At 37.5% G+C, this 13,863-nt stretch overlaps 1 protein-coding gene across 8 annotated transcripts in view; it reads left to right on the top strand.

The window, feature by feature from the left end:
- LOC143244460 (putative chitinase 10) overlaps positions 1 to 11,841 on the top strand; it is a 55,026-nt gene extending 43,185 nt beyond the window's left edge. For all 8 annotated transcript variants that reach the window (XM_076489152.1, XM_076489156.1, XM_076489157.1 and 5 more), the window contains 5 exons: positions 7,208 to 7,332; positions 7,939 to 8,068; positions 8,411 to 8,596; positions 9,497 to 9,622; positions 9,731 to 11,841. In XM_076489152.1, the coding sequence (XP_076345267.1) occupies positions 7,208 to 7,332; positions 7,939 to 8,068; positions 8,411 to 8,596; positions 9,497 to 9,622; positions 9,731 to 11,482 (2,319 nt within the window). In that variant the 3' untranslated portion in view covers positions 11,483 to 11,841. The remainder of the gene's footprint in view (positions 1 to 7,207; positions 7,333 to 7,938; positions 8,069 to 8,410; positions 8,597 to 9,496; positions 9,623 to 9,730) is intronic.
- The last annotated feature ends 2,022 nt before the right edge of the window (positions 11,842 to 13,863 follow it).

The raw sequence follows: 13,863 nt of genomic DNA, 5'->3' as shown, positions 1-13,863 counted from the left end.
TTTAATAAGACAGAATTAATAGATACAAACTGTGTAAAGTTTTATTACAGACACCTAATAACTTCTACATATTTTGGGGGTCGCATACCAACCATTTGGAAGAAAACGGTAAAGATCACACTCTGCGAAGCTGTTTATAAATCTTTCCAACTTTTTGCACGATAAAAAACCATTACTGGTACTGCCACCTATTTATCTTTCTTTTAATATACATTTCCAAAAATAAATTTCTGTAGACCCTGAACCCTATTCTCTTTCAGATTGACGTGGTTTGGTTTGTTTTGAATTTCGCACAAAGCTACACGAGGGCTATCTTTGCTAGCCGCCCCTAATTTAGTAGTGTAAGACTGGACGGAAGGCAGCTAGTCATCACCACCCACCGCCAATTTTTGGGCTACTCTTTTACCAACGAATAGTAGGGTTGACCGTCACATTATAACGCCACCACGGCTGAAAGGGCGAACATGTTTGGTGTGATAGATTGACGTGTAAATCATAAATAGTTTTTAGTGGTTGTATTTGTTTAGTTCGTAAATATATTTCATCAATTTCATATATTCCATGTCTAACACTGTTGGAAAAAGATCGTTGTTTGCTATATGTTCAGTTAACACCAAAAGACAAATAGGTGGCAGCACCAGTAATGTTAATTGCATTATCCATCATTGTTATTGACTTTGTATTATCCAAAAAGTTGGAAATATGTATAAACAGTATAACTGGGGGGTTTTTGCTGCTTTTTTTCTTCTTCTTTTCCCTAGTCAATAACCCATAAAACTATGTAGAAGTTATTAGGTAAGGCCTAATAACATATTGTCAACATATTGTGTAAATTCTAACGTTCTATTAAGTACTTTAACAGAAGGTTGGTCCAGTTTGGTTTTAATTCTTGATTAATTACTCATGAGATCCGTTTTTCTACAGTTGGATAAAGCATAAAAGAAAACATAGTCAAGATAATAAGCGATAGTAGCACAGTCTGCGGACTTACGAGGTCTGTTCCAAGTTTGACTGTGTGGGTATTTGGGTATTGATGTTGTTAAATACCCAGGAGGGTCAGGTACATTTGACCTCTTCCTCCCTCCCGAACGATTATAGCGTCTGTCTTTAGGGTTTTTTGTGTTTTTTTTAAGCTTTGGGCCAGAGTAAAAGTATAACATCATACTCAGGTCCATTTCAGGGCTCAGCCCATGCATGGACGAACAAGAAGTTTTTTGTTGTTTTTTTCATTTAATTTTTTTTTGTATTTTCATATATATATATTTTTTTGTATTTTTCTCCTTTTTCTCGATTGAGAGAATGCTACTACTACTTGTAGTAACACAAACACTCACACAGAAAAGAAAGTAATAATAATTATTATTATTCAATACTTGAATAATAATTCAAAAAGAGAAATAAAAAAAAAAAAATAATAATGATTAAAAAAGAAAATAATAATTATAAAAATAAAAAGAAACAAGGACTAAGTGTCTAGTGCATAGTGGCCAACTTGTGTTACATTTCTTAAATATATGTTAAAAGGGGAGAGGTATTTAGGACCATTTACATCATGTACGTGATATCTGTCGAGATCACACATTAAGTCATTTTTATGCCAATTCTTATTGAAATATTTTAGAGAATTATGCAAGAGTCTTTCAGCTATTGTATCTATGTTTGCATACTTGTGCATGAATGTGGTTGAGGTGCTACGTGGTACTTTGTATGCTGAAGTTAGTACAGAATTTTGTATACGTTGAAGTTTCTGTACATGTGTGGGTGCTATGTTAATCCAGGCAGGTGATGCATATTCTATTGTTGGTCTAATGTACGTTTTGTAGATTTTAAGTATGTTGTCTGGTGATGTTCCTTGGATTTTACCTGAAAGACTTCTTGCATAGTTTGCTCTTTCCAGATTCGTATCAGTACATTTTTAATATGTGGTAGCCACGTTAATTTTGAGTCATAGGTTAAACCTAGAAATTTAGCAGAAGTAGCAGTCAGTAAAAGTGATCCATTCATATAGAGTTTTGGTGGATCTTTTTTCAGCTTATTCAGTCTGCTGAATACTATGACTTGGGTTTTTGGAATATTAATTTTGATTCTGTATTTCTGGCAGTATTCTTTGATGTTATTTAGGACTGGTTGTAGGTTCGTTGCTGCTATTGACGGAGTGGGGGCACTTTTCCAGACTGCTACATCGTCAGCGAACTGTGATGCATAACCTAAATTTAGGTCCGACAGAGGCATATTACTCACGTACATGATAAATAATATAGGGCTAACAACCCCTCCTGCGGGACTCCTGCTTCGGGTGAAAAGGACCCTGAGTGGGCCCCATTTACATTTACTTTACACATTCTGTTATCCAGGAAGTTGGACAGCCAGCGAATAGTTTCCTGGGGTAATGCCATTTCAAGCAATCTATGTCGTAAGCCGTTATGCCACACTGTGTCAAATGCTTTCTCAATGTCGAGAAAGCAAGCTACAGTGCATTCTTTTTTGTTGAAGCAGTCGGTAATTGATTCTGTAAGTCGAATCAGGTGGTCCGTAGTTTGGCGGTTTTTTCGAAATCCGTTTTGAATTTCTGGTAATTTTGAATTTTCTTCTAAGTAAACTGACAGACGATTACTAATTATCCTCTCTAATACTTTGCCAATACAACTGGTTAAGCTAATCGGGCGGTAGTTGTTTGGTTTATTCGCTGGCTTTCCTTCTTTCTGGAACATTAATATTATTGCTTCCTTCCAAGAAACGGGGATATATCCAGCTGATAGTGAGAGATTAAATAAGGCTGTTAGGTGTTCATATAATCTCTGAGTGGCTTGTTTTAGGAGGATAGCTTGAATACCATCTTCTCCAGGGGCTTTGTTTTTTGTGTTGTTAATAGCAGTTACGACTTCTGTTACAGTGATATGTTTTACCAGTTGATGAGTGCTCCAGTCTTTTGTTTTTTCTTGGTGTGTACTAGTGTTGACTGGAAATTTAGGTGTAAAAATGCTTCTGTTTTGATCAATATAGTTTGTGACTGTATTATAAAAGTATTTGTTCATGTCTGGTTCATGATGTGTTTTGAACGTGTTTTCTAGGTGTTTTTTAAATATCTCGGCTTTTTCTGTGTCAGTGTATGCTGTTTCTCCATCCAGTTCCAGTGGTGGATATACTGTGTTTGTTGTTCCTGTGTTTGTAAATCTTTTCAAATGTGTCCAGAATTGTTTAGGATCAGTTTTGTGATTTAGATCGGAACAGAAGGTGTCCCAGTTTTCTTGTTTCTGTTGTCTGATTAAGTTTCGTATTTTATTCCTTATTGTGTTTATCTGAGTTTTAAGTGTGGGGTTGCGATTTTGAATGTACTGTCTGCGGAGTATACGTCTGTTTTTAATTAAGTGTATTATATCTTTATGTGATTGCCATGAATGAGTTGTTGTGAAGTGTTTTTGTTTCGGTATCGAACTGTTGGCTGCATGTTTTAGACACTCAGAGATGATATGACAGTATGCATCTGTATCTGATGCGTCCGCGGCAATATGTAGTACTTCTGGAGGTAAGGTTTCATTTAATATAGTTTGGAAAACTGGCCAATTAGCTTTTTTGTAGTTCAGTTTGTCTCTCACTATGATTTTATTTAAGTGGGGGGTGAGATTGAAGATACACCAAACTGGGAGGTGGTCACTATCTATATCGTGACCAACATGAAAATTTACGAATTTGCGACTCATATTTGACGAACACAGGCATAGGTCCAGTATTTCACTGGTGCCGTGTGCGTACGAGATATGTGTCGGTGTTGCATCGTTTAATAACGTCATGTTTGATTCGTCCAGAAATTGATAAAGTAAGTTGCCATTTGCGTTTGAACAATGACAGTTGAATGCTATATGTTTACTGTTTAGGTCGCCGATAATAATAAGATTACAGTTGCTATTATACAATATATTCAATAGATTTACATCTAACACTGTACTAGGCGAGCAGTAGATGCCCGCCACAGTAACGTCTGTCTGATTTTGCGTTTTACATTAATAACTATAGATTCATTACTGGAAGGGATAGTAAGTTCCTGAACTATAAGTTCAGTCTTATACAATAATAAAAGACCTCTGTTTGGATCTCTATTATCCTTCCTGTCATGTCTAATAGTAGAGTAGCCGTTTAATTTAAATCTATGGTAGTTATATAGAAGAGTTTCACTAATTATAATTACATCAGGTTTTATGTAGTTTGTTGTATCTTCAATCTCATGTTTCTTGGAAGCAAGAGCACCCTGGATATTGATGTGTAAAACTGTGAAGTTATCCATGTTTAGTAGAGTTTATGATGGAGGTTAAAATTTGCGGCAAGAACTTGTGTATGTTTTCAATATGATTTTAACAATTATGTCTGTGAGACTGTTGGTGTTTGTGGGATTTGTATATTCTGCCATTATTTCCGAGAAAGTGGAAGTTATGGCAGATGTCAGTGTTGTTTCAATTGTTGTTGGTTGTGTATTTTGTGGTGGTTTTGGTATTTCCTCTTCACTTGGTAATGGTTTTTCCTGTCGGGGTGATGAATTTTTAACCACTGCAGCGTATGTGTTTGTCTGTGTAGTTGTACTTTGTGGTGCTGGAGTGGTAGGTGTGGGTTCCTTAATTGTTCGTGGTGGTAGCGGCTTGTTCATGTTGGGATTTTTAATTTCGTATAAGTGTGTTTTAATTGATTTATATTTCTGACAACCTTTATAGTTTGCAGTGTGTTCTTTCCCACAATTGCAGCATTTGGGTTTGGGGTTCTGTTTTGTACACTGTGTAATGTGGTGATTCTCCCCACAGCCCACACAACGCGCATTTGCTTGGCATGCTGCTGCTACATGTCCAAACCTTTGGCATTGGTAGCACTGTGTGACAACCACTGCTGGTGTTTTTGTTTGTTCTACTGTGTACTTTTGATACCACATAGTGATACCATTATTAATGAATTGTGTAATATCCTGACTGTTGTCTGTGACTACTTTGATTAGGTTTGTGGGTCTTTTAGTAATATTTGAAATTATACGCTCAACTGAAATGTGTTTTATGTTTTACTCTTCCTTAATGTCTTCTATGTCTATTGAATTATGTACACCTCGTATCACAAAAGATTTCGGTGTTGGTTTAGTTCCTGGTAGGTGTATTGTAATGCTTCCTGTTTTGAATGCGTCTGCAGGCCAAGCTTTTAGTAGACTGTTTAAGTCAGCGGGTTCCTGTCCTTGAACCAGAACACCGCCTCTGGGCAGACGCTTAATATTAGTAATCTTTGTATTAGGTTTGCACCTGTATATTTCTTTGGCCAATTGTGGTTGGTTGTAACTACCAGGAACTCCTTGGATTATAACTGCGTGCTTAGGTGATTTTGGGGCGAGTTGTGCATGTGTGTCTGTGGTGGTTGCTTTTTGTTTAATTTGTTTTTTCTGACTTCGAGTCTGCACAAGTGTGAAGCCTTCGTCGTCAGAAAGAACTTCGTCTTTGTCTGAACATGTTTGTTTTTGAATATCCAGGGTGGGGTTTGGGTTGCTAGAACTGCTAGTTTTTGGCATATTAAAGTCTATAACCGTAGTCTTAGGTACATTGTCTTCACATGCTGAAATCATAATATCTTTTACTAGTTTTCTTTTTTTTTCGAGTCCTTACAGTATTTTCTTTAACCGGCGTTAACTTTGCTTTTAGTTCTTTTTCGGCTATGAACATTAAAGATTTTAATTTTAAGTTATCATTATCTGTTTGGCCACAGTCACTAGACTTACTTTTTGTCCCTGAAACAGACGGGCTTGCTCCCTCAGTCTCAGACGCTACATCGCTTTCCCTGGTCTCCGACTCCCCGACCGGCATGTCGCCTCGTTGTTTAGCGAAGGGGTATTTCCTGTCTTGGGCTAATTCAAATGGTAATAAGGTCTTCTGTCTACTGGCGTAAAACTCGAAGTGAAAAGTAAAAACAACATATGAAGCAAAATATAACACGTAGAAATCTAGAGCCTTTCAGAGCTATGTCCTTCCTTTACCCTGTCCAAGCGCTTACGAGGTCTGTTCAAACAATACGCGGACTGTTTGAATTGCGCGGCTCCAGTTGGTTCCAGTGGAATCCGCTTGGTGTCGCTAGGTTCGCACAGATCAGCTGATTACGATGCCATTTCTCGATTGCAGATATCTTCATTTGTGTATTAGCTACGCGGTTTTAAGTGAAGTGCGATTTTTTCGTTTGGCGGATTTCAGAATGAATGACCTGAAGGAGCAACGACTTGCTGTGAAATTTTGTGTTAAACTTGGAAAATCTGCGACTGAAACTTTTGCTATGCTTAACACGGCTTACGGTGATATTGCTATGAAGCGTACGGCATGTTTCAAGTGGCATGAACGTTTTAAGGATGGTCGACAGTCCATTGAAGATTATGAGCGTCCTGGACGTCCTTCCCCGTCAACTGACGACCCACACGTCGACAAAATCAACACCCTGGTGCGGGCAAATCGACGTCTGACTGTTAGGGAGCTTGCTGAAGAGTTTTGGATATCAGTTGGATCTTGTTACGAGATTTTGACCGAAAAATTGAAGATGCACCGCGTTGCTGCGAAATTTGTGCCTCAGAACTCGTGCGTTTTTGGCCAAACACTCGATCACTGTTCTTCCCCACCCCCCTACTCACCTGACCTTGCTCCTTGCGATGTTTTCATGTTCCCCAAACTCAAAAGATCCTTGAAAGGAAGAAGATTTGAGACGATTCCCGAGATTAAGGCAAATGTGACGAAGGAGCTGGAGGACATTACAAAAGAAGCGTACCAGGACTGTTTCAACAAGTGGAAACACCGTTGGGATAAGTGTGTGCGTTGGGGAGGAGAGTACCTTGAAGGGGTCCCAGACCTGTAACTTCTAAATAAAGTACATTTTGTTTTATGACGTCAGTCCGCGTATTTTTTGAACAGCTCTCGTACACCACTAAAAAGCGGGTTTCAGTACCCGTGGTGAGTAGAGTACAGATAACCCATTGCGTAGCTTTGTGCTTAGCTTCAAACGAACAGGAATGTTACATTGTTAGATATACAGCTGTTCAACTTTGTAAGGCTCCCCTTTTCTCCGCCCACGTTTTGCATCTAAGTATTTTCACACACACATAACATAGATACATTTATACTAAAAATAAAATATATTACCCCTCATTGTGATGTTTTTTACCTTGAACAGGATAAATTAAAAAGACATTCTGGTATTGTTATTCTAGGAACTACGACAGGCTTTTGAAGAAGAGAGCGATTCACGTCAAAAGGAGAGACTAATTCTTTCAGTCGCAATGCCTGCTGGGAAGGACTACATTGATGATGGATACGACGTTCCAGAAATATCGAGGTAAATCCTGTAGTGTTATCTCCGTCTTTTTAAACACTCGATTTGTAGGAATGGTATCAACAAAGATTACTCTAGACTTACACACTTACAGTATATCACAAGTATAATGTGGGTTTATCACATTATAATGTGACTCTCAATCTCGCTGTTTATTGGTCAGAATAGCCCAAGAGTTGGCAATGGGTGATGGTAACTAGCTGCCTTGCCTCCAGTCTTTCACTGTTAAATTAGGAATGGTTAGTGCAAATATCCCTCATGTAGCTTTGTGCTAAATTTGGAAAATTAGCTTTAATACATAACTCTACTGAAACTTTTTTTTTTTTTTAAAGCACTGATCGTGTAAGGTTATGATTTTGATGGTTTATTGGATCACACAGGAATAAAGGTTAAAGAAAATACTGTCAAAACTGTAATTAATCCTACTAATTATTGTTAGCATCAGCTATTGTTAAATAGAAATGTACTGACTTTTTCTATAATTTTTTATACTATATGTCATAACAGACAAACACAGACAAACTATTTGGGCCTTTCCTGTAGTGAACAATATAAAATACAAATTATATCAATATACTCCTCTTATATAATCTTATATTTTGCCGGTAGGTACGTGGACTTCATGAATGTTTTCACCTACGACTATCACACCGCTTACGAAGGGGTTGTAAATCATCACGCCCCCCTTCATAAAACCCCCAACGTTGGCCGTTGGGACGAAAGAAAGAGATTAAATGTGGTAAGTTTACTGCTACACTGGTGGTAAAGAGCATTTTGATATTATGTGTACTTAAGCTCCATGATGTTTCGGTTGTATGTTAGGGTTACGTAAGCTTAATGTTACGGTTATATAAACTTCATGATGGGCCTTTCAGGGTTCTTCTGTAGACCTATGGTTATGTATTTTATGAGATATCACAATTTAAATATCCCATTTTAAGCTGCCACAAAGTATATATTTTCATAAATGGTTTTTAAATAGTATGGCTGACTTAAAACCTTTGCAAAATCATTACGTAAAACACGATGACTTCCTGAAAGTAACAAATATTAAGACCTTAGAGTGTTTTGTGTCCAACAGAACTGGACGATAAACTACTACCTGGAATTGGGTGCCCCTAGGCACAAGCTGATAGTAGGAGTTCCGACATACGGCAGATCATTTACCCTACTGGACCCAGCTGACAACGGAATCGAAGCCCCTGCAGACGGTCCAGGTGAAAAGGGTTCATTTACGAGGGAAAAAGGATACTTGGCATACAACGAGGTATGTGTATATTAGACCAGTTATATACAACCAATAAATCATGTGTTCGTCATGCACAAACCCACACAATGGGCTATTTGTGTTTTGCTCATCACGAGTTCCTACTCTCCCCCAACTCACACATACTTTTTTGTATTATAAGCCTTCAAACATACAACTGAGTCACTGAGAGCTAAATCGGTGTTAATGGACATTTCAGTTAATGTACCACAGTGACACAGTGGTATGTCTGCAGACTCACACTGCGAGAAACCGGGTTTCGATACTCGTGGTGGGTAAAGCACAGATAGCCCATTATGTAGCTTAGTGCTTAATTCCAAACAATCAATCATTTCAGTTAATTCTAGGTTAATACTTGAATTTAATAAAGCGCCTTGTTTGTGACTCAGCAGTAAGTCTGCGACCTTATGATGCAAAGAAAAACGGGTTTTGATACCCGCAGTGGATATAGCACAGATAACCTGTTGCGTAGCTTTGTGCTTAACTACAAACAATCAACCTATGTGATTCGACTCCAGCCAGTCTTGAGGTTCATAAACCGCTAGGTAAGTTTTAATACTGAAAGCATCAATAACGTGTGTGCTTTTAAGACGTCCTAGCATTCATGGACAAAGACTGAAATGTTATTTCGATCAGCTATATCAGTTGTACTTTAAGGAGTTTTATTATCCAGAGAAATAAAATCGTAACATTTTTATAAAGTATTTCGTTATCGTTATAACGTCTGTAATGACAATTAGTTGCTATATGTACATATCTCAAACTTATACATGTGGTTTTATTTGTTTAATAGCATGAGATACAGCCCAGAGGTGTAGAATCGGTCACGTACTTTTTATACTTATATACAAACTGTCATTATTAATGGCTTAACAAGTTTATTTTTTTATTTATTTTCAGATTTGTCAGGATATACTGAAAAACAATTGGGAAGTCCGACGCCCGTATCCAGACCTTTTGGGACCGTATTGCTACAAGGATAACCAATGGGTTGGATTTGATGATGAAGTGATGGTCATCAAAAAAGTAAGCTTTTTATATGGCTCGTTGTTCTCAAAATATGTGTGGCTATTCATATAATAAAACTAACTTTAATAAATATAGAGAGCACTCATATGTTTTATTTGTACATAGGCAGAATACATAAGAGGACAAGGTTTAGGGGGTGCTATGGTCTGGACATTGGATGATGATGATTTTCGAGGATTTTGCGGGGAAAAGAATCCTCTGGTGACGACCTTACGCATTGCTTTACTGACTGTGGTACATACAAAACTAGATGAAACCAGAAAGCAATTATTATCAGAAACAGAAGAATCCAACAAACATGCCCGACGTTTGCCTACATACTATCAGCTGAGAAACGATGATAGAACCATCATCCTGGATCCCATAGAGGTTATTCAGACACCCAAGCCTCCGACAACCCCTGATCCAGGTGTCGGTTTTGTTTGTAGAGACGAAGGCTTCTTTAAGAACCCTAAAAATTGTAAGAAATATTATTGGTGTTTGGAAAGCGGGTCAGCAGAGCTAGGTATTGTTCCTCACACTTTCACTTGTCCTGCTGATTTGTATTTCAACCCACTAAGGAACTCTTGTGATTATCGCCACAACGTCCATTGTGAAGAATCCACACCTAAACCAACAATCTTAAAACCCTTACAGCCAACCCGAAAATACTTCCGACGTAAGCGCCCACGACACCATTTCCGTTGGACCACCACAACAATAGAAGCTCCACAAACAGAGGTCTCAACTACCCATAACCTTGCTGACCTGGTAAGACTGGTGCAATCACTTCTAAGGAATCAACAGTTGACCAAACAAAACGCTACTAATGCATCAATAACGTTTGCTCCAACATTTAGAACCTTTCCAAAGTACATAATTCCTCGAAGGTCTCCAGGACTGGAACCCACAAGACAACTCTTAACCAGCACATCTTCATCAGTCCCAATGAAGAAAGCTGGAAGACATGAAATTCCACAATATCGACGTCCAGTACACATGTCAACAGTGGATCCTCCAGGAACTTCTAGCACTGAGCCAGTTCCTCAGTTAACCACTCAAGTTCCTTGGAGGCTACAATTTGAAGGTGGATCGGCTAATGAAAAATTATTTCAATATGTGGCACCCAAAAGAAAGAAATCTAAAGCTAAAGAAAATAAAGACGACTCTGTGTTGGACTATCGGGTCTGGGGAGGGCCACACGTTCCACTTATTCCAGCAGAACAAAAGGAAGTGGGATCCTTGTTTGTCTACCAAAATCATCAGAGAACCACAGCTTTAACAGCTAGGGAACTTCCTTCTAAAGCTAAAACCACTAATGATTTCAAACCTGGCGCTGTTGACAACCCTTTTCAATACAAGACCATTGAACGAGTGAATCCATCTACCATAACATCTAGAGAGATGCCGTTCAAAGATAACGAAACACCTCGCACATCTCATTTGCTGACTCGACATAGGGGTGGGGCAAGAACAAGGGTACGATTTCGGGTAAGGCCACGCACGAGAGAAAGTGAAGATGCCGTTTCATCTCGCATAAGCTCAGTGACTTTACCAAAGGATCAGGATTTGTCTGACTTTACAGCTGTCCAGCAAGCCAAACGTCGGCAGTTGCGGAGACGACCACATTGGATAACAACTACTCCAAAACCTAGAGGGCCTGGAGTGACCATAGCAGAGAGCATGAATGTCCAATGCATCCGTCAGGGGGTTCACCAACATCCAAAGAACTGTAGCCAGTTTATTGTGTGTGCTTTTGAGTTTGATGGAACTTTCAGAAATTATTATTTCCACAGCTGTCCACCAGATCAGATATTTGACGAAAAATTGGGCAGGTGTATGTTTGGTAATAAGAACACTTGCTTAATTACTATTTAGTCATTTAATGAGGTTCTGAAATATGAACTACAGATCTTCCTCACCTCCGATTTGTTTTTTTACGAATAATTTGATAACCTTTGGGTAAAATGAAATTAAATCAAAATTTGATTTTCTCGTTTTTATTTAAACTTTCAGTTTATCAAACCAACAAGCAAACTTTCAGTAAAAATGAAAACACAACAGTAAATATGTAATTGTTTCCTTACAAAAGAAATCTCATTAAAATAAGTCGAGATATAAATTTAAGCAGTGGATTAGAAAAACGATATTTTTATTTTGTTTTGTGTTTGTCGAAAATGATGTTTATGATACAATAAATGTAGGGGGTGGAACAGTAAAAATGTGGATACGATAAAGATGTCCGTCAGTTCTGTTTTTACATTTAATTAAAAAAGAATTGAAATATGTCTATGCATGTAATGGCCAATGAAACTCGACAAGCAGTGTCGCATAATAGTGTAAGTAAGATAACGAAATACAGGTACTGTGCCTCCATACTCATTCCGTCGGTGGCTTATGCTAATTTGTTCGTTTCTTAATATTTTTGCCCACGTGGAAAGTCTGAAGGGTTTATCACACCAAAAATCGAGTTTCGAAACTTGCGGTGGGCACGGTACAGACAGCCCATTCTCAAGCTTTGAGCTTATCAACAACAAACTATTATTTTTTATCGAAGTAAATTTCAGAAAAATAAACAGATTCCAGATAAGTGGCGTACATTTACCACAAGGTTTCAAAATTAACTGGTTCGAGTATCGACTAAATTTGTCCTCTGTATAAACATTATGAAAAACGTCGAAACGATATGCATATTGGTAACCTTAAACTATTATCCTGCGACACAAAGACCATAGTTACGTGGAAGACCTGACACAAACATCCTTAATAAACTATGGACAAGATGAGGTCCAATTTGCTGAAACAATTATGATATATTTTAAGCTACTAGTTTATAAACTTGTGATTTTCCAACTGGAATGTTTGATAGCTATGATATATGAGTATACGCTTTGACGTCCCATTTAAGCCTAACTCTAGTGTTAAACATTATGGAATATGTTTTATTTAAAGCAAGAGCGAAACACTGAAAAATGTGATTTTTATTTGATGACTTATGTGAAATATTTTGAAGCGACCTCTTGTAGCTTTAAGCTTTTCTTTTTTTGAGGAGAGGATTAGCAACAGTTACATGAACAAGTTTTGAGTGCCAAAGATGAGGGAGGGATCGTTGAATAAGACTATTTAATCACTACAGTAGGCTTACGCTCGTCGATTAACAGTTTCTACAGGTTTAAGGGGACGAAGGTACTATTCGTATATGGATGAAATCAAGTTTTCTACGAAAACCAAAATTAAAAAGATAAAATACTTGTTTTCACGCGAGGCTCTGGAAACAGAAAGAAAATTTAAATTAATTTTAACGGTTTATGGGTATGTTGCTACTGCGCTCTAGTGATTAAAGAAACGGAAAAGTTCAACTTAAAAAAATTGCAACATGATTGATCAAAGCCTTGACATTTAAAACGTTACTAGCCACCGAATGTTATATCTGTTTCTTACACACAGATTGTTAGGTTTAAACAGAAGAAACGGGGTGTATGACAAAGAATTATTTTTATTGGTAGGGTGTAATTAATGTGAGGTTTTCTAGTTTTTGCAACGAAGTCCAGTCTGCTTAAAGAAAGATTCTCAATCTATATCACTGCTTGTTAGTACAAGCATTTCTATGATTTTTATTAGGGTGGGGAAAGAAAGTTGGTCTTAGTAGTAGAGTTCTTCAATGGGGAGTGGGGTCTACCACCTTCGCCACCCTCTAACTGTTATCTTTTCACACACTGTAAATCATCATTACACCGTTTCATTACAATCTTTCACTAACCTGAAAATAATGGGTGAACCTGGTAGAAATAATTTTGTAGAATGGGTGTATATAATTACTCGCATAATTTTAACAAGTTTTATGTAACAACGTCACCCTACAACATAACGGGATCAAAAACCAGTTAAGAACACGTGCGAACAGAAAGACACTGAGTTATTAAAACTCTGTGAGTTTTGAATCAGTTAGTTTTATTAAAGACTACTGGTTTTTGTTATAAACAATATCCTAGAATGTTGAAATTATTTAAGTGAGACTGTTTTATTTTAATATATTTCAAGATCAAAGTGTAAAACGGTTTATGAAATTTATAAAGACAATTGTCACACACGTTAAAATAAAATAATTCGTACGTCCTGGAGAGAAACTGACTCACTTACATATATTACTTTTTTTCTGCCTTATTCTTTGTTTTACGAGAGCTGTTCAAAAAATACGCGGACTGACGTCATAAAACAAAATGTACTCTATTTAGAAGTTACAGGTCTGGGACCCCTTC

This window comes from Tachypleus tridentatus, chromosome 2 (genome assembly GCF_004210375.1).
Source record: "Tachypleus tridentatus isolate NWPU-2018 chromosome 2, ASM421037v1, whole genome shotgun sequence".
Classification (NCBI taxonomy): Eukaryota; Metazoa; Arthropoda; class Merostomata; order Xiphosura; family Limulidae; genus Tachypleus; species Tachypleus tridentatus.
The sequence above is the reverse complement of the archived record's forward strand: the minus strand, read 5'-3'. Positions and strand labels throughout refer to the sequence as shown.